General features: G+C 45.4%; 1 protein-coding gene across 3 annotated transcripts in view; it reads left to right on the top strand.

Moving 5' to 3' along the window:
- Positions 1-20,575, top strand: part of angpt1 (angiopoietin 1) — a 131,167-nt gene extending 110,592 nt beyond the window's left edge. For all 3 annotated transcript variants that reach the window (XM_078397627.1, XM_078397626.1, XM_078397628.1), the window contains exons 7-9: positions 6,688-6,854; positions 17,616-17,746; positions 20,149-20,575. In XM_078397627.1, the coding sequence (XP_078253753.1) occupies positions 6,688-6,854; positions 17,616-17,746; positions 20,149-20,309 (459 nt within the window). In that variant the 3' untranslated portion in view covers positions 20,310-20,575. The remainder of the gene's footprint in view (positions 1-6,687; positions 6,855-17,615; positions 17,747-20,148) is intronic.
- The last annotated feature ends 696 nt before the right edge of the window (positions 20,576-21,271 follow it).

The following is a 21,271-nucleotide window of genomic DNA, read 5'->3' as shown; positions in this document are numbered from 1 at the left end:
CTGCTCCCCACCTGAACCAAAATGCCCATTCCCTCCACAGATGCTGACTGACCAGCTGAGTTCTTCCAACATTTTTTTTTTTTTTTACCACTCTGGCAAGATCTGGTTCTAGTGCTAAGGCTCTTTCCCAGCTCTTTAATCCCACAAACCCTCAAGTAAACTCCACGGCCAAATCCTCTAGGAAGAGAGAATTCCAGATCACTTCTGCCCATTTCCCACACCACCTTTGTGTGGTTGAGGAGGCGGGAGTTTGGGCTTTGGTGTTCCTTGGTCAGAAGGCCGGGGTTAGCAAGAGACGCCACCTCAGTCCAGTGAAGAATGGGTTAAAAGAGGAAAGCTTTCATTGCAATGAAATGTGTCCATCACTTACCATGTGGAATATTTTAAAGGGATCAAGCCCAATCCCAGTCCAATCAGAGCCTTTCCAAATTTCCAGACATTTGTTAATATCCAGTTGCACTTGTCTGCAATCTGTTTGGGGAAATGAGATTTAATTATATTACATAATGTTGCAACAGAGTGCTCAGCATTGTTGTAATCCTATAAAATATTTAGAATATTTAACCACAAATGCAAAACATGTTTTTGTTTAAACAATGAAGCAAATTCATAATACTACCCTGCGTTCCTTTTTGCTCTTTGCTCTTGCACATGCATTGACCAGCAAATAGTGTCAGGACCCTGTCATTGAGCTGGAATCCAGACCTTGTTCTGCCCCTGTTTGGGAACTTCCATTGTCTCCATGCTGAGGAAGAAAGTACCAAGTTATTGCCCATTCCCTGTGACCAGTGACTGGAGGGGCAGCTAGGAATTTAACAAAGATGTCCTGCTACTCTTAGTTAGGGGTGACTCAAAGAACCCCTAATATCAGAAGACCCTCTTCCCCACCACCACTGGATTAGACTCGTACCCTTTGACTTGGTAAAGGCTACCAGCCTGTAATCCATCCGTTGAGGCACACCAGGTGCAAGGAGGTACAGACAGGATGGGTGCTGAGAGGCAGTTCCCTCCAACACCTGCAGGAGAGTCAGGGTTTGGGGGAAAGAGGTCTCCTATTTACGGCTGAGATAAACGTCTTCCCTGGAAAGTTGGGAATTATTGGAATTTCCTCAAAGAGGACTCGGGATGCATATTCAAGGGAGGGATCAATAGATGTTTGTCCAGGATGGTAATGAGGGACATGGTGATCAGGTGGGAAAGTTGATAAGAAGCAGGATTAGCTATGACTGGCGGAGCAGGCTCAATGGGCCGAATGGCCTACTCCTGCTCTTGTTTCTTATATTCGTAAATTCCATGGGAAGAGTATAAAGATACAAAAGTCCCACTGATCCTCATTCAATCCATTGGTGCTTTGACCATCAGGCTTCTTGCTGCATAGGTTATCTCTTGAGAGACGCTCTGTGAATGCCTTTGGCTGCTGGAATAGGGAGGTATGGAGCCTCATAGTGAATAAAAATAAGGCTGGATAGATCACTCCCAAAGATTTCCTGAACGGAAGTAGAGCAACAATAGCGCCAGTCTGCATCACTTGATACCCTGGCCTATTTAATAGGCGTACCATAGAGACTTGTCTTAATGTGTCTTAAATTGCTTGCACACTTTGGGTCAGTGTTGACCGTGTAAAATCTTAGCAGGATTATTCATCAAGGACTCTGAATGGGAATTGATATGTAACTTTGGAAAAAGATATATTTATTGCTTTAGTTAACAGATTTTTCATTTCTATGTCGGAGACTTGACCCTGAGTTGAAACGGTTTGCTCTCTTTGTACAGAATATCAGCCTCTGATTACCTCACTGTATTTTAAAGGATATTAAAAATGAACCCTGGGGCATCACTAATTCCGAAAAGGGGACAAGGAGATAGGATTCAATGGATATTCTTGCAGAGTGCCAGGACTGCACAGTGGGCCAAAGGACCTCAACCTGTGCTGTAATATTTCAGTACCTTCCAGTTGTCTGCACAACTGAAACAACCTGCTTCTTTCATCCCCCCCCCCCCCCCCCCACTCATATAGTGTCCTTTGGATTGACTCTGTAACAAAGTGCCATTGGAACAAGGAAGAGGATAGGGACAATAGGAAGCCATTCACCCCTGGTGAGGAGGGAGGAGATTATGAGGGGTCAACAAGGAATGGAAAATCTCTTGTCCTCCTGGCATCCTGTGACCCTGACTGGTCTGTGGATTGTCAGGCAAACAGTGGCGCAGTGGTAGAGTTGCTGCCTTGCAACACCAGAGACCCGGGTTCAATCCTGACTACGGGTGCTTATCTGTACGGAGTTTGTACGATCTTCCCGGGACTGCGTGAGTTTTCTCCAGGTGCTCTGGTTTCCACCCACACTCCAAAGACATACAGGTTTGTAGATTAATTGGCTTTGGTAAAATTCTAAATTGTCCCTAGTGTGTAGAACAGTACTAGTGTACGGGATGATCGCTGGTCGATGTGGACTTGGTGGGCCGAAGGGCCTGTTTCCACACTGTATCTCTAGTCTAAAGTAAAACAAGAGATTGTCCCTACATGCACTTCAGGCTGAGACTGCAGATTGGGCCAGATGATGCCACATGGCCTGCTGATGTCATATGATGCTGATAACATCACTTGCATATTTAACGTACTCTACTGCCTCCTCAGGGGCATCCTTCTTGTCTGCACCAATGTGTGATATCACAGTGACCGTGATGCGGTGTTGTTATTACAACACGGAAGCCATTTGCCCATTGGACCCATGCCAACTCTCAGGAGAACCGCCCTGTCAATCCCTTTCTCCACTTCCTACTTGCCTGCAGCTTTGAACTTGTTTTCTCCAACATGTCCATCGACTGACTTTTGCTTCTCACTCATCTGCACCAAGGAGTAATTTTTACAGTCCACCACCACCATCACCCCAAATACCCTACAAACCCCACAAATCTGCGGGTTGTAGGAGAAACCGCAGCACCCAGTGCATACCATAGCAACTCAACACAGACATTTCTACAGGTCACTGCAGCTGTACCGTCAGTGCAGCAGTTGTACAAGGCACTTTGGCTGCAGTCTGACTTGGTGCCTGGTTTCTCCTGGGAAGTAGTCTGGGGAAGTGGGGTGGGTTCAGGGTTAGATTTCTCCATTTCCCCCCTTCTCCCCTCTCTGCCCAGTCCCTTGACTGGCTGTTGCTTCACAAGTTCTAAGCCTCCATCCCTATTCTCACTGTCAGAAACCAGAAACCAAGTTGTAATTTACAGCAAACTGACTCTCGTCTGCTTGAACACTGCAAGAAGAAAATAACTAAATACTCTGAAGTATAATTAAGCAGAGGGTTATTTTCACAGTTAGTCTGGTTAGCAGACAACACTGTCCTTGTTCTGAGCTGATTTTACTAATTGGCCGCAGTATGCTGCTCTGTAATTCTCTTATACCCCTGTGGTTCACCCTCATCAATCATGTTTAGTGTTGTTATTATATTGGTTTGGCTCTCCTTATTGTTCACTTGATTCACAGCTCATCTCCTTCTGTGGGCTCGGGTGACTTTGTCTTTTCCCAGTGATCCATGCCTCAGTGGTCAGCACTCTCACCTCTGACATTATTATCAGATCAGGCCCCTCTCCAGTTATCAGGAGACTCTGCCTTGTTAATTGCAGGCGGCTGCTCTGTCAGAGGTGCTGCTTGTTTGTTGATCATTATAGAGCTCTCCCTCTAGTCCCATGACATGCTGGGGGGTTTCTCCCTGGAATCCTGGCTGATATTTGTCCTCCAGTCAACACCGCCGCATGTAGAGAAATTAGTTGTTATCACACAGCTTTGGGTGGCATCTTGCTGTGGGATCGGCTGCTGTGTTTCCTACATTACAGCAGAGACTGTACAGGATGCAGCAAACTGCAAGGTATGTCAGGATGATCAAACTTTGTGAAAGGTTTGTGGCCAAGCCCAGTCTTCTCCCAATTTCAATTTCAGGTTCACTGATGAAGATTCCCCAAGCAAAGGTTTGTAAAGAGGTTAACAGTCCAGAAAAAATGGGCAAATTATAATCTTTTGAACACTGAGTCAACAACCAGTTTAGACAGGACCTAAGCTAAGCCTGCACCAGAAGAAACCCCTGCATGTGAATTAGAGCCCAGAACACATCCTGCCACAAACAGTAATGTGCAGGTTGTACACATCAGGTAGTGATGGTGTCTCGGTAAAACTGCGATCACAAAAGCAGAATGGTACAAGGTGACCTAAATGAAAGGGTAAAGCGTTAAAACACATTATGATTATTTAAACATTTTCACTGACAGCACACTTCAAAAATATAAAAAAGCTAAACATTGTAGATTCGGTATACTATAGATATCAGGGAATGCAGCAAACATTCAACAGCTTAAGCAGCAATTGTGGTGGGAGTTCTGACAAAACCTGAGTCTCCTCTTGTTGCTTGATGAAGTATTGCGGATAGCGAAGCATAATAGTGGCTCTGTAACATACCCACTTTGTATTCATTTGAACTGTGAGATTGATCTGCATGTCTCCTCATAGCTGTTGAACTTCCAGGTTGCTGTGGTCTTGTTTTAAATTGGTTTCGAATGATGGATGGTAGATGACGTTCTCCTAGTACAGTTTCTACTTTATGTGCACTTGGCAATCCAGACAGTGGTGCAGCTAGTAAAGTTGCTGCTTCACAGCACCAGGAACCAAGTACAGTCCTGATTCCCGGTGGTCACTGTGTGGAGTTTGCAATCGCGTGGGTTTTCTCCAGTTGCACAGGTTTTTGAGGTGACAAACATGATTAATGTGGGTAGGGCAGTGATCTACATTAACATTATTAAAACATTTGATAAGTTTCCTCACGGTTTCCTGATTCAGAAGATTAAGAGGCATGGGATCAAAAATCTCTTGGTAATGTGGATTCAAAATTGGCTTGGCTACAGAATACAGAGTGGTGAAAGTGTTATTGGAGGTCTGTCAACAGTGGTGTTCTGCAAGGATCAGTGCTGGGACCTCTGCTGTTTCGGTTACACATAAAAATAGATGGATTGATTAGTAAGTTTGCAGATTACATAAAAATTGGTGGAGTTGTGGATAGTGAAAAAGGATGGAGTTCAATCTGACAAGTGTGAATTGTTGCACTTTGGAATGTAAAATATAAGGGGAAAATGTACAGTAAATGGCAGGACCTTGAGGATTATTGATGTACAGATGAAGTACAAGACCATAGGTGCAAGTCCATGGGGTGCAAATCCATAGCACTTTGAAAGTGGAGATACTGGTGGATAGTGAAGACGGTGTACGGGATGCTTACCGTCTTCGATCAGGACATTAAGTATTAGAGTTCGGAAGTCACGTTGCAGCTGTAGAAAACTTTAATCAAGCCACACTTCTGGTGTTGTGTACAGTTCTAGTTTCCCCATTGTAGGAAGGGTGTAGAAGATGGTGCAGAGGTTGCTTGGATTAGAGAGTATAAGCAATAAGAAAAGGATGGACAAGCTTGGAATGCGTTCTCTGGTGTGTTGGAGGCTGATGGAGGCTGATGGGTAACCTGATTAGGTTTATAAAATTATGAGAGGCACAGATAGGGTAGACAGACAGTCAGAGAGTACCAAGGTAGCGATGTCAATTACAAGATGGCATTGGTTTAAAGTGAGAGAAGAAAAGTTTAAAGGAGACGCATGGGGTAACCTTTTATGCAGAGTTGTAAGGAATGTACAATCAGGTGGTGGAAGCAGACACGATAGTGATGTTCAAGAGGCATTAGACACTCCCAGAACTGGCAAGGAATAGAGAGATATGGGATCAGTTTAATTTACAGACATTAGGGGCTAAAGGGCCTGTTCCTTGGTCTACAATCTAAGGCATTCTTCTCTGATTGAACTCTTAGCCATTATATGGACTCAGCTTATCTTGCGGTCTGAGCGTCTCTGTGAAGTGCCTGCTGCATGTTTTACGACCAGACAATTCAACATAAACGCAGGATGCCCCTTTAAAACATACTGGGATTTCTCTCCTGAGTGAGGGTTTGACAGAAGTGTTGGGAATTATTTGGAGATTTGCTTGAAAAGTGAGGAGAAAGGTGTTTACTGAAGGGGGGGGGGGGGTGGTGAAGCAGATTGGCAGAAGAGCAGAGGGAGGGGGGTAGAATGACTTCACTCGGTGGGTTACTGTGATCTGGGACACGCTACAAGAGGTGTGTGGTCAGACTCACAGGGACTTCCAGAGAGAAGTGCTGGAAGGCGAGACTGTTCCTGAGCTGCGAAGAGAGAGCACAGTGAGTGGGACTAGTTGACCCGGCACCACCGCGATGGGCCAGATAGACACCTCCTGAGCCAAACTGTTTCATCATTGCAGCTGTTCATTGCTGAACATTGCTCAACGAGCAAATAACTGAACAATAAAGGCTGGAACTTCACACCAGTTTAGTTCTAATTCCAAGAAACAAAATTGGAGGGAAACCCTCATCAAACATCGGCTTTGTTCAAATTTCCCGTGTTCAGCCCCACCTTAATTTGGAGACGGGGAAACTGTGTTTGGAATTGGATTTCCACTGGGACACGTGGCTAGTGATGCCACCTGCACTGACCATGGTTCCGGCTGGGCAGGAGGAGGTGATCCCTCACGCTATCAGTTAAGCCATTTGCCAGGAGTACACATTTGTGCATGTTCCGATACGGAGCATAATACACCAAGGTCCCAATGGAAACAGGCTAATAACAGTGTTCTCTGCTGTGTTCTAGGGTTTTGGGAATCCATCCAGTGAACATTGGCTTGGCAATGAGATGCTGTTTCTTCAGACAAACCAACGGCAATACTCCCTGAGGATCGACATGCGCGACTGGGAGGGTAACCAAGCTTACTCGGTCTATGAGAAGATTCAAGTGGCCAGTGAAAAGCAAAACTACAGGTAGGGTGTTTCTGAATCTCTGCTGGATCTTGGCAAATTTGCTGAATTCCCCACTCTTGGGATCTTTGGAAATCAGGATGCATTGTAGGATCCAGGGACAATGCCGTGGTGACTAAACCTTGTAGCCATCACTCATCATTGTCTCTAGCACCCCAAGGTACCGGATGAGGGGACTCCCAGTGAGGAGAGCCTTGAGAGCCGGAGGTCCTTAGTGCTCTGTTTCTCCCAGCCTTCACACATAGCATTCCTCAAATTATTCCTTTACTGGACCGCAAAGTGTTATCTGCTGAAAATAATCTATTGTATTTGTGAATTAATTCATGGGTTCTTAAATTGAATCAGTCAAATCACTGATAATCTCTTAGGAATTCTTTTCTGCAAGTGGTGGAGTGTCGGGGCCAAGAGTTCATTCTTGGTCTGATGGTGAAAGCACATACCTGTGCCTTGCAAAGTTGCAACTGTGCCATGTACTCTGAATCTGAATATCAGTTTCACTGAAGGTGACAGCAATAAAACAGTAGCAGAAGACAATGTGCAAACATTAGCACACAAATACGCTGGCATTGAATGGCACTGATCTGAAGATAAATCTAAAGACTATCATATCATATATATACTGCCGGAAACAGGCCTTTTCGGCCCTCCAAGTCCGTGCCGCCCAGCGATCCCCGTACATTAACACTATCCTACACCCACTAGGGACAATTTTTACATTTACCCAGCCAATTAACCTACATACCTGTACGTCTTTGGAGTGTGGGAGGAAACCGAAGATCTCGGAGAAAACCCACGCAGGTCACGGGGAGAACGTACAAACTCCTTACAGTGCAGCATCCGTAGTCAGGATCGAACCTGAGTCTCCGGCGCTGCATTCGCTGTAAAGCAGCAACTCTACCGCTGCACTACCGTGCCGCCCTACTTTGGAAATGTTGGACTACTTTGGAAATGTTGGATGCCAGGCGGCAGTAACAAGCTCCCAGCTTTTAAAGCTCAGATCATATTAACATGAGACGCAAACGACCTGACTTGGGCAGTCTGTTTTGATTTATTAGTTCTCTTGATTTCAGATCTCCTTAAAGTTTCACCCTCTCCACTATATCACTCCCTGCTGCTCCACAACCTTCCAAATTCTCCACAAATCTGATAATGGCCTCAAGTATATTTTGTAAGTTCAATCACTCTGCTTTGTGTGACTGTTCCTTTATCAGCCTGTGCCCTAGATTCCGGCATGTCTGTACTAAACCTCTCCTACCTCTCTTAGCTCTTCTTGAAGCCCACCCCTTTTACTCACCTCTTGGTCATCCATAATCCAATCAAACTTTGTTCAAGAATAATCTCATTAAGAGCGCAATATAGATGCAATTTATTGTGACATGATAGAGTGAGAGTTTGTTTTGTGAGCGTGTAGGCAAGGAAACAAGATGTGGTAATAATAGTTTAATCCACTGCCTGACATTCTGGGAAACTATTCTTGCACATTGACAACTTCTTTCTCTTGCCACAAGTCTTCCATCATGATGTCAGATTGTCTATGAGCTTGGAAAGGAGCTATCTCATCATTTTAATTAGTCTTGCCACGTAGCGATGGCACCAGTGTATACAGCAACACTTTCTGCAATAGCAGCTGTAAAATAGTGTTGCTATGAGATCTGATGCAAGTCACTACTAATGAGTTTGGGAGGCTTTGCCAAGACCACTAAAGTGACATGTAGAATGAAATATAAAGGCTTGTGGTCCTGTGACTCCCTGGACATTTCACTGAGAAGTTTCCAGCTGATCAGCAGGTCAGAAAGGAGCAAGTGCTATAGATTTTTCTATTAATAAATCCTAATCCCAAAATCCTCAATTCCAACTAATAAAGAAAGATAAATGACTAATTGTTTTTTTTGGCCAACTCAGCAACTAAAGGCATGGAGCTGTGCGAGGGAGAGATTATGCCTAGGTATTAGGAGAGTCAATGTGTTTTATTACCTTCAGTTGTACAAAATAATTGGGTTTGGCTCTTGATTTAGTCATGTTTTGTCCATCCAGGCTGAGGGCACACATGTGGCAGAGCAAGAAATAAAAGCAAGACATCTGGTCGTTCTCTTTTTGATCACGGAGTCTTGGAGCATGTTACACGAATTAGAAGCAACACTAGCAAGTTTGCGGATGACACAAAGCTGGGTGGCAGTGTAAACTGTGAAGAGGATGTTAGGAGGTTGCAGGGTGACCTGGACAGGTTGAGTGAGTGGGCAGATGCGTGGCAGATGCAGTATAATATAGATAAATGTGAGGTTATCCACTTTGGCGGCAGAAACAAGGAGGCAGATTATTATCTCAATGGAGTTAGGTTAGGTAAGGGGGAGGTGCAGCGAGACCTGGGTGTCCTTGTACACCAGTCACTGAAAGTTGGCGTGCAGGTACAGCAGGCAGTGAAGAAAACTAATAGAATGTTGGCCTTCAGAACAAGAGGATTTCAGTATAGGAGTAAAGAGGTTCTTCTGCAGTTGTATAGGGCCCTGGTAAGACCAATCTGAAGTATTGTGTACAGTTTTGGTCTCCTAATTTGAGGAAGGACATCATTGTAATTGAGGCATTGCAGCGTAGGTTCACAAGATTGATCCCTGGGATGGCGGGACTGACATATGAGGAAAAATTGAAAAGACTAGGCTTATATTCACTGGAGTTTAGAAGGATGAGAGGGGATCATATAGACACATATACAATTATAAAAGGACTGGACAAGCTAGATGCAGGAAAAATGTTCCCAATGTTGGGCGAGTCCAGAACCAGGGGCCACAGTCTTAGAATAAAGAGGAGGCCATTTAAAACTGAGGTGAGAAAAAACCTTTTCACCCAGAGAGTTGTGAATTTGTGGAATTCTCTGCCACAGAGGGCAGTGGAAGCCAAATCACTGGATGGATTTAAGAGAGAGCTAGATAGAGCTCTAGGGGCTAGTGGAATCAAGGGATATGGGGAGAAGGCAGGCACGGGTTATTGATTGGGGACGATCAGCCATGATCACAATGAATGGCGGTGCTGGCTCAAAGGGCCGAATGGCCTCCTCCTGCACCTATTTTCGATGTTTCTATGTTTCTACACAATTCAATTCTTTACTTAATGTAACCTCACACTTTCCATCATTTGTCTCTTGCTGTTTAAAATACCTCAATCACTTGTAAATGGCTTGATTTGTTCTTAAAGGATTCATTCCATTGCTGCAACAACATTTCCATTGGTTTAATAATCTGGCTGTTACACCGATGTTACTTTAATATGGAATTATCAAGACGCTCACATCCATTCTCTGGAACAAATCTAGGTTGTGAGACTTCATCAGTTTGCAACTGCATACTGCCTCTTTCACCACCGGATCAGGTCAAGTCATGCTTACATTCAACCATCATTCTGTAAGGAACCACTGGCTACCCGCTGCTCAGCATGTCTTGGCCTTGTATGCACAGGCTCTAGTGAATGAGCACGCGGGAACCAAGAGTCGGCCTTCAGCCCCTCGCCTCTATTCTGCCATTCAATAAAATTCTGGCGGAACTGTTCTTGGCCTCAGCTCAACTGACCTGCCTGTCCTCCACTAATATTGACTCCGCTTTAGACTAACAATCAGCCAGTCTCAGCATGATATATATATATATATATATATTCCGTGACTCTGCCTGCGCCGCTTTCTGTCAGTGTAAGGCATTGCCACTAAAGCAGTGGTGTCTCCCTCATGGATCTTAACCAAGGTCACCAAGTGCATTTTCTATGTCTGCTATGACAGTGAGCAGGACCAACTGGATAGTTTAAGCTGTAGCTTGTGGACAATCCAAGCTGACCCTCGGGGGAGGGCAGCATTGTCAGATGAGACATCACCCCGATGAGAGGTTTACTCTTTTAAATGGATGTGATAAATCCTATGGCAGCATTCACAGGATCTCCAATTCAACATTGATATTGTCGTTATCACACTGCTGTCTGTGGGAGCTTGCTATGCATGTGCTGGCTACAGAGGTTACTGTAATAAGACCATGACACCATACGATATAGGAGCAGAATTAGGCCATTCAGCCCATCGAGTCTGCTCTGCCATTCGATCATGGCTGATCTATTTTTCTCTCTCAAACTCATTCTCCTGCCTCTTCCCTGTAGCCTTTGATGCCCTTACTAATCACGAACCTATCAATCTCTGCTTTAAAGTTCTTGCTAATCGGGAACCTATCAATCTCCGCTTTAAAAATACCCCATGATTTGGACTCTACTATCATCTATGGCAACGAATTCCACAAATTCACCAATCTCTGGCAAAATAAATTCTTCCTCATCTTCATTCTGAAGGTACGTCCTTTTATTCTGAGGCTGTGCCCTCTGGTCCTAGACATACATCCTAATACAATGGAAGATCCATGAAAGATTCACTTGGCTATAGGATGTAAGTGGATTTCTGTCAAATGTGACATAATGAGATATTTCTAAATTATTTATGTGTGTATGCAGAGCTAAATTTTTGGGTTTTGTCAGTTTTGTTTTGGCGGATACGAGGACGGTAGCTTTCACTGAAGGAAGCTGAGTGTGGCAGTGTTTCTGGAACGTGTGGAACCATTACCCTCCGTCTGCTTGTACTGGATGGCACCCATCTTCTGATAACTCATCTGGACCTGTGCAAGTATCTCCCTATATGGCTTGAGATCATTAACCAGGAGGTTTGCAAGTCTGTCCTACCACACCAGAAGCCCATCCCTCCCTGCACTAGTTTCCAGATAAGCAGCACCTCCATTTTTAAACTCCCCCCCTGTCTCTGTGAATACCACCCGTTTACCACCAAGAACCTCACCACTCCTCTGCCTGCCTTTCTGCACACTATCAACTGTAATCTTCACTTCGTCCCCAATTTCCATTGCACCACCACAGGGGCTGTGCCATCAGCTGCCTGGGTCCCAAGCTCTGGAATTCCTTTAATAAACCACTCCAGCTCCCTCTCCTCTGCTAAGAGAACACTGCCACTTTGACCCAAGCTTTTGAAACCTGTACATGTATTTCCTTATGTGGCTTGAGATCAGTTACAAGCTTTGGGAGTCTTTCTTGTCAATAAACTGCTTCTCTCTCTGCTGATGCTGCCTGCCCTGCTGAGTGTTTCCAGTATTCTCTGTGTTTATTGTCAATGAAATAGAGTTGATCTGGTCAAATATGAAATTGATAAAATGTTCATGATGTGTGCAAAATAGAACCACGTTTATGTCGCAGTGAAAGTTGTCAGAAAAGGGAAGGTGAGAGGAAACATTTGATGTGTGTGTGTTTGTGAGAGAGAATGAGAGAGCGAGAAAACAGGTGAGATGAAGAGGAGGAGTTGAGATAGCAAGAGAGGTGGTGAGGGAAAATGTTAAATATGTTCCATAACGTAAAGAATAGTAGTGGTCATGTCACTCGGAGTGAGGCTGTGTCACTGGAACATTCCCCTGGAGAGCAGGTGGTCCCCAGGAGCTTATCTCCAGCCAGCTCGAGGGATCTCAGCTTGGCCATGGGCCAGGTGTGAGGGTGGAGCATCCTCCTCAGGAGGGTTTCAGGGTGACCCACTTTGCCAGCTCTATGGTCAGGTCTCTCCAATTGTCCTGTTTCAACGTTACTCAATAGTGTGGGTCAGGAAGTTGACCCTTTGCAATGTGACCTGCTGCTGTGTTGCAGGAGAAGGGGACGACTGGCCTGGAATCCAGTTGCAAGGGAAATGGACGGTGTTCAATGAGAGACCATCATGTCGAGTCGTACCTCAGGCTGGGCATCCCTCAATTGTTCCCCAAGAGCCTTCTGAGATCCAAGCAGCTGGCTTTGCATGCTCTGTTCAAATGGATATTTATTTTCAGCGTGTTGGCAATCATCAGGCTTTGTAGAAATTCCGAAGTCATTCCATTCATGCCTGAAGACTGACAAGTAGACCACACAAGCCTTCCACTCTCCCCTGTCCTCCCTCCTAACCCCATCCTCCTTTGGCGCTGGCACAGCAACTGGGGTGTGCCAGCTATGCCTCAACACTAGCCATCTGCAACCTCAGCTCCCTTTCCTTTCACAGTCCATTTCCTTCTTTCCCTCAAATCTTTGTTTCCCCAGGAAAATCTTACCGAATGCTTTTCTATCATGGTATATCCTCCTCAGACATTCCCAGCTTGGCTGACCTTTGGCCTAATTCCTTGATCATTTACATTTGACTGACTGCTTTGCCCATTAAAATATCCTTCTGCCCTGACCCAACTAGAGACCATCTTTTCCACAATACTACTCTTTTCACTCAAAAGTGCTCCCTCTGAGAGTGCGTTGTTCTGAAGGCTTTGCCTGTCCCTCAGCACCATCCTTTCCACAGTACGGCAATTCATTTCATTTCATTTTATTTTATTTCGAACATGTTAAAAGACATCAATTAAAAAACAAAATAAACAAAAAAAACAGAAGAAATACAAGGAATTTCATCCATTACTTAACATGTGCGAAAAGGAGTAGGAAGTAGGAAGTGTGAACTTAAATCCCTCAGTACTGCCCCTCCCACAGTGCAGCACACCCTCTGTACTGCCCCTCCCACAGTATGACAATCCCTCAGTACTACCCATCACTACCCAGTGTTTCCTCAGTTCTTCACCTTCAACAGTGTGGTGCTCCCTCAGTACTGCTCTCCCACAATGCAGCGCTCTCTCAGTACTGCACCTCCTACAAATGTAATGCACCCTCAGTTCTCCCCTTCCCACGGCTGCACTTCACACCCACCATCCTTATCTTTGGACACCCTGTGCGTAGGGGAGAGGGTAGGGCTGAAGATGTCTTGGTTGGGTTGCTCCTAGGCCTGGCCAAGCTAGCCATCCGTGAGTCATGGCACCAGGTGGAGGAGGGCTCTGCCCGAGCCGGCTGCCTGCCTGCCCCTTTTCCGGAGTTACGTCTGCGCCAGGGTGGTATTGGAGAGGGACTACGCGCTGTCCACGGGTGCCCTGCGGGATTTCTGGGATCGCTGGGCACCGTGGGGTGTGGAATGCATCCTTAATAAGGATGGTGATATAGTTGTTTAAGAGTGCATTTGACATGTCAGAATATTTGTTTAGATAATTGGGTTATTTTGTATTATGGTGGTGGGTTTACTTGGCATTGTTTTGTAATGTATATATTATTGCTTAAATTTATTTTCGTAAAAAAACCAGGGAGATGTCCCCTCAGTACTGCTGCTTCCACAGTGCGATGCTCCTTCAGTACTGCCCCTCCCACAGTGAGGACCTCCCTCAGTTATAGCGTGTCGTTCAATCGTTCTGGAGCAGGGTCCCTGTTGAGCTGGTAGATTCAGAGTATTGATTTGGGCAATTCAGAGTGATGTCTTTGTTCAAAAGTGAAGTATTCTCACCATTTGGCAACAGAAGAGCAAGATGTCAGTGTATGTCTGTGAATTGTAATGCCAGACTCGGCAAGCTGACACAACATATTAAGTGGGACCAATTTCATTTCCAGTTTCAGCCCCCGCACAAGCTGCCTTCCACTGTGATCTGTCAGCGTTAATTTTGGCTTTAGTTTCTCAGTTACTTGAACTCACGGGGAGTTCTGGGACTCATCGTCAGATGAGGTTCTACCAATAGATTAGCCAGACTTGCTGCTCCCCTCCACTTTGTCTATTTGTAGGAGAGGTGGACAGTGAGCCAAGTAGGGCAATGGTCAGCGGCCACTGACTGTGCGTGGACGGTGAAATCACTGCTCTGGTTGGCAGGAAGTGTCGTGTTTAACACCTCAATCGTTCCCGCATGGCTCAGTGTCAGGGCTCCAGAGGTGGAAGGAACCATTGAGTCAGACAGCCAGCCGACAGCTGCTCACTTCCTCTGACAGTCCCTCTCCCTTCTGCTCACAGACTTACTGTGTCCTCTGTCAAACCAGCATCTGCAGTTCCTTCCTACATGTCATGCAGATGAACTCTGCCACAATATTCAACAGAGTTGAGATGAGTTGCAGCAAGGCAGATAGGGAAGAAGGTTGCTGCATTCATAGTGTAGAAACAAAGAACTTCAGATGCTGGTCCATACCAAAGATACATTCAGAAAGTATCCAGAACCCTTCACTTTTTCCACATTTTGTTCCGTAAACAACCTTATTTTAAAATGGATTAAATTCTTTTTTTTTTATATCATCAATCTATACACAATACCTATAATAAAACAGCGAAAATAGGTGTTTAGAAATTTTTGCAAAGTAATTCAAAAGAAATAACGGAAATATCACATTTACATAAGTATTCAGACCCATTACTCAGTATTTTGTTCAGGCACCTTTGGCAGCAATTACAGTCTTCTTGGGTATGACGCTATAAGCTTGGCACACCTGTATTTGGGTAATTTCTCCCATCCTTCTCTGCAGATCCTCTCAAGCTCTGTCAGGTTGGATGAGGAGCGTCGATGCACAGCTATTTTCAGGTCCCTCCAGAGATGTTTGATCGGGTTCAAGTCTGGGCTCTGGCTGGGCCACTCAAGGACATTCACAGACTTGTCACAAAACCACTCCTGCATTGTCTTGGTCGTGTGCTTAGGGTTGTTTTCCTGTTGGAAGGGGAACCTCCTCCCCAGTCTGAGGTCCAGAACGCTCTTGGAGCAGGTTTTCATCAAGGATCTTTGTACTTTGCTCTGTTCATCTTTCTCTCGATCCTGACTAGTCGCCCAGTTCCTGCTGCTGAAAAGCATCCCCACAGCATGATGCTGCCACCACCATGCTTCAACGTAGGCATGGTATTGGCCAGGTGATGAGCAGTGCCCGGTTTCCTCCAGATGTGATGCTTGGCATTCAGGCCAAAGAGTTCAATCTTGGTTTCATCAGACCAGAGAATCTTGTTTCTCATGGTCTGAGAGTCCTTTAGGTGCCTTTTGGCAAACTCCAAGCGGGCTCTCATGTGCCTTTTAGTGAGGAGTGGCTTCCGTCTGGCCGCTCTACCATAAAGGCCTGATTGGTGGAGTGCTGCAGATATAATGGACCTTCTGAAGGTTCTTCCATTTTCATAGAGGAACTCTGGAGCTCTGTCAGAGTGACCATCGAGTTCTTGGTCACCTCCCTTACCAAGGCCCTTCTCTCCCGATTGCTCAGTTTGGCCGGGCGGCCAGCTCTATGAAGAGTCCTGGTGGTTCCAAAGTTCTTCCATTTAAGAATGACAGAGGCCACTGTGCTCTTCGGGACCTGCAATGCTGCAGAAAGTGTTTAATACCTTTCCCCAGATCTGTGTCTTGACACAATCCTGTCTCGGAGGTCTAAGGACAATTCCTTCATCTTCATGGCTTGGTTTTTGCTCTGACATGCACTGTCAACTGTGGATCCTTTTATAGACAGGTGTGTGCCTTTCAAAATCATGTCCAATCAATTTAATTTACCACTGGTGGACTCCAATCAAGTTGTAGAAACATCTCAAGGATAATCAAAGGAAACAGGATGAACATAAGCTCAATTTTGAGTGTCATAGCAACGGGTCTGAATACTTATGTAAATGTGATATTTCAGTTATTTATTTTTAATTACTTTGCAAAAATTTCTAAACACCTGCTTTCACGTCTTCATTCTGGGGTATTCTGTGTCGATTCATGATGAAAAAAAAAAGAATTTAATCCATTTTAAAATAACGCTGTAACGAAACAAAATGTGGAAAAAATGAAGGGGTCTAAATACTTTCTGAATGCACTGTAGACACAAAGTAATGGAGTAGCTCAGCAGGTCCGGCAGCATCTCAGGCGAAGAAGTATAAGAAAATAACTGCAGATGCTGGTACAAATCGATTTATTCACAAAATGCTGGAGTAACTCAGCAGGTCAGGCAGCATCTCGGGAGAGAAGGAATGGGTGACGTCTCAGGCGAAGAAGGGCAGGTGATGTTTCGGGTCGGGGCTTTGTTGTTTGCATGAATGAAGTAGTTTCCTGGTCTGGAGCTCAGTTTCTGAATGTGTGCACACCATAACATTGTCGGAGCATTACACCATAACACTGTTAAACAATGATCAAGGTTAGGATGATCTGGAGCAGAGAAGGTGAAGGATAAACAGTTTGCCTTGTGTAAAGTAGATGAGCTCTACCACAGCAGGTAACTTATTTGAGGGGTCCCAACCCAAAACTTCACCTTTCCTTATTCTCCAGAATGCTGCCTGATCCGTTGAGTTACTCCAGCACTTTGTGTCTATCTTTGCTGCATTCATTGTTTGACCCAGGTCTGCATTGAGATTGGGTGCACGTTGAGTCTCTTGGTTAGGCCCATGCCTTGGATGTCATTTTGTGGTGGCGTAGGATGGTAATGAATCTCTGAGAGCAGCGAAATCTGAGAAGCATTCTCCAAAAACCATCACGGTTGCTGGATCAATGGTGCAATGGTTGCTCCTGATCCCTATATTGCCTTTGAATCTGTTGCAGGGGAGGATCATGTCCATGGTGTCTCCTGGTCTGTGACGGTGGGTGAAGGTGCACGGGCATTGGGCAGGGACAACTGAAGTGGACTCTGACATCTCCTCCAACCAGATTTGTATCCAAAGCGTTTCCCCACCAGGTTTTGTAGCTTTTGTGTACTCTGGAGTATTTGTTGTTTTTCAGCTCTCGGCTAGCTTTCTCAGCCTCCTGCAGAGCTGAGCTTTGGTGGAGACTGTGCTGTGTACAGAGTCCAGACACTGTTCCTGCCAGTGAACTTTGACCGCCTCTTGAATTTCTCAAACTGCCAGTACTACATTGTATTGTATCGCATAAGTGGTTCACTGACAGTAATTCTGACTCCTCTCATTCTGCCCCCGTTCCCTTGTCTCCCCCACCCCAGGCTCTTTCTGAAGGGATACAGTGGCACTGCAGGGAGGCAGAGCAGTTTGGTTTTACACGGAGCCAGTTTCAGTACCAAGGACTTGGATCATGACAACTGCATCTGCAAGTGTGCCCAGATGTTGACAGGGGGTAAGCGAGTGACTGCTGTTTTTTTGAGTGGGGAGGGGGTAAATCTTCAGGCTTTCCACAAAGAATTACTGGGGAGGCATTTGCAGCTGACTACAGTTGCATCACCACCGTCTGACAGAGGTGACTGATGGGCCGAGGCAGTGTTTAGTTTAGTTTAGAGACACAGCATGGAAACAGCCCTTCGGCCCACCAAGTCCATGCCAAAAAACGATCACCCGTACACTAGTTCTGTCTTACGCACTAGATACAATTTAAAGAAGCCAAACTTGCACGTCTCTGGAATGTGGGAGGAATCCAGAGCACCGAGAGAAAACCCATGCGGTCACAGGGAGAACGTACAAACTCCATACAAACAGTACCCGTAGTCAGAATCGAACCTGGGTCACTGGCGCTGTAAGACAGCAACTCCACTGCTGCGCCACTTTGCTGCTCCAGTACTTGTCCAGAGCTGCAAGGGTGAATCAGCCTGCATCACGTGCAACTGCTGCTGCACGTTGCATATTTGAGACCCTTTCAAGTTGCAAGACCCATATATTCCCCACACATAATCATAAACAGGCTTGCACACAAACAGGCTGACAGGTACACACACAAACGCATAGGCACACGCATGCACACGCACATGCACACGCACATGCACATGCACACACTGCCCATTCACCACACAAATACACACATCACTTCCCAGAAATAAATACCTCACTCAGATATGTAGACAGATGCACAGAACTCACACACATACACTCACACTCACACACACACACTTAAGGGCCTGTCCCACGTAGGTGATTTTAAGACTAGGCTGCCGCCGACAGTTCGCCGTGAGTCGCGGGCATGATCGTGAGGAGTCTTCCAAGAATCGTCTTCCAAGAATCGCTGAGAAATCAACTGGAGTGAAATTTCTCGGCGACAGCTGGCTTGTCGCCAGGTATCGTTGCTTATTGCGGGCGCTGTCGCCTGCTGTCCCCAGGTTTGCTAGGTTCTCTTAGATGCATTTAGAAGCACATAATATTAAAATAAGTAAAGTTATTTGAAGATACCATAAAATACTTGTGTTTAACCAATTTATTTACCGTCAGAACATTTGACAGGTAGATTGGAGGCAACAGTTTGACGGTCAGGTAAGTGTGGGAATTTTCGCGATGTTTATGGCCATCAGCGATTTAAAGTGGGCTCCCAACCCAGATATGCAACCCAGAAACCAGATATGCATCTCCTGTACATTTTCAAAGAATGCCCACACACTTTTCACAAAAATCCATTTAACCACTTTTTAAATTAAATTTCTTAATATTGCTATTAGTAAACTGGAAGTAAATCCAGTTTATGCCTTGTTACCGTGAAGCTTGGTTTTCAAGTAACTCGGGCAAGATGTTATATTTCAAAACTCTCAAGTACTTACCGACATGTCAGTGATTTCAGCGAAAATTAGGACGCTGGAGAAGCATTGACAGCGTGGGAATTTTCGCGATGTTTCCGAAGACGGTGTAATCTCGACCTGACTCAGCATTGTCGTGGTCATTGTCTTAGGGTAAAAGAAAATTTTGGCGATCTGCTATGACTTTGACAGTCGCCGGCAGTCGCCTAAAAACCGCCTAAGCGGGACAGGCCCTTAACACACACAGAAACACTGCCCACTCACCACAAGCACACACTCACATCACCTCCCACAAATAAACATCTCACTCACATACACAGACACACATCACACTCTCCACTTGCACACAAAGACTATTATATTCTCCCTCATTTGTGTAAAGAGATGTACACATAGATGTGCTGCCAAGAAGCATACATGTACATCAGCATACTCGCTTATTTACAAACAAATCTATATGAATTCTTCAATGTGCACTTTTACAGAGGCATACATAGTAGATGCTCAGACCCACAGAATTATCACTTAAAGAAATATTAATACATGGTTTTATATTTGACCGAGCAAGTGTACAGAAGAGGTGCCAAATCTGGCTAAATACTCAGCAGAGCCTTGTCTGCCCTGTCATTCCATGGCTATGCTGCCCCAGGCTCATCTCCCTTCCGTACCGGTTCCTCAGAGTCCTATATTGCCTGTTATAAACTTTATCCCCAATGATCCAGCTACCAAGACCCTCTGGGGCAGAGAGTTACAAGAGATTCACCACCCTTTGAGAGAAGTAATTCCCAAGAACCTCCCATTTTTGCATGACCACTCCCACGGAAAGGAGTTCCGAGGGACCAGAGGGCATCATGCAGTAACAACGTGATCTGAGGTGCTATTTCTGTAAAGGAGGTGGCAGCAGGCTTAGCAGGAGCTGGGGAAATGCTGGAATGTTTTGTATGGGAGAGTGACTCCATGATCACACTGTTCTCTGTGCCATCCATGTGGCTAATTATCACTTGCCCTCTCTCTGCTCTTCCAGGCTGGTGGTTCGATGCTTGTGGGCCTTCCAATCTGAACGGAAACTATTACTCAGCGGCACAGAAGCTGGGCAAGCTGAATGGGATAAAGTGGCATTACTTCAAGGGTCCGAGCTATTCCCTCCGCAGAGTCACCATGATGATCCGCCCCTCTGGCTTCTGAAGCGCGGGCCTCGTCCAAAACACATCACTAACCTGGAGGTGGTTCAGTGCAATTCCTGGCCCCTGCTTTCCACACACAATCTTCTCTCTCCCTTCCCAAGGATTTCAAACTGGAAGAATCCGGCCTTTCTGCACAGACTCTCTCTGCGGCCCATCTGTCATATACACACCTTGACTCCCACAACCAGGAAGATCCTTTCACGGTTGGACTGCTGCACATCTGCTGAGCATTGGAGCTGTGACCTTCTCAATGCCTGCCTCCCTCCAGCTGGGGTAGGGTGGGGTGGTGGGAGGGTGGGTGGGTGGGTGGGGGGGGGGAGGCAGGCATGGGACAGGTCTTGAAGAGCGTATGAGAGACCGGCGGACACGTGCTAGGTGTGGGCTAGAGAAAGCAAAGCCAGAGATGGAGGAGAGGGATCCTATACTCACGGCAGGGAGGTGGTGGGGGAGAATAGAGGGAAGATCTGTGAATGGTGGAGACCAAAGCTGTCAAGGTAACAATTACTTTTAGAAAAAGGAAAAAAAAAGAAACATATTGAAATAGAATGATACATCAACATCTGTGGAGAAAGAAAAGTAAGAATTTTGCAGGTTTCATTGAGTTTATCTTATTCTTCCAAATTTGAACAGACAAGCACGGTCTTCCTCATCTCTTCTTAAAGGACAAAATCTCTATTCCAGGAATTAACCCAGTCAACATTTACTGCAATCCCTCTTTCACAAGTACATCCTTCCTTGGTTAGGTGACTAAACCTGGTGGTGGTCTCAACAGCTCTGTATAACTAGAGTGAGATGCATTTGCTCCTAGGCAAATTCTTTTATAACGAAGCCAACATATCAATGTGATCTTAGTTGCTTATTGCAATCGCTTCTGAACGTTCACTTAGATCCCTCTGAGCATCTTTACTTTTCAATCTCTCACTACTTACAAATATGCTCTGCTTTTTAAGTTTTTTCTTCCAA

Source organism: Rhinoraja longicauda, chromosome 4 (assembly GCF_053455715.1).
Source record: "Rhinoraja longicauda isolate Sanriku21f chromosome 4, sRhiLon1.1, whole genome shotgun sequence".
Lineage (NCBI taxonomy): Eukaryota > Metazoa > Chordata > Chondrichthyes > Rajiformes > Arhynchobatidae > Rhinoraja > Rhinoraja longicauda.
This window is presented reverse-complemented; position numbering and strand designations above follow the sequence as displayed.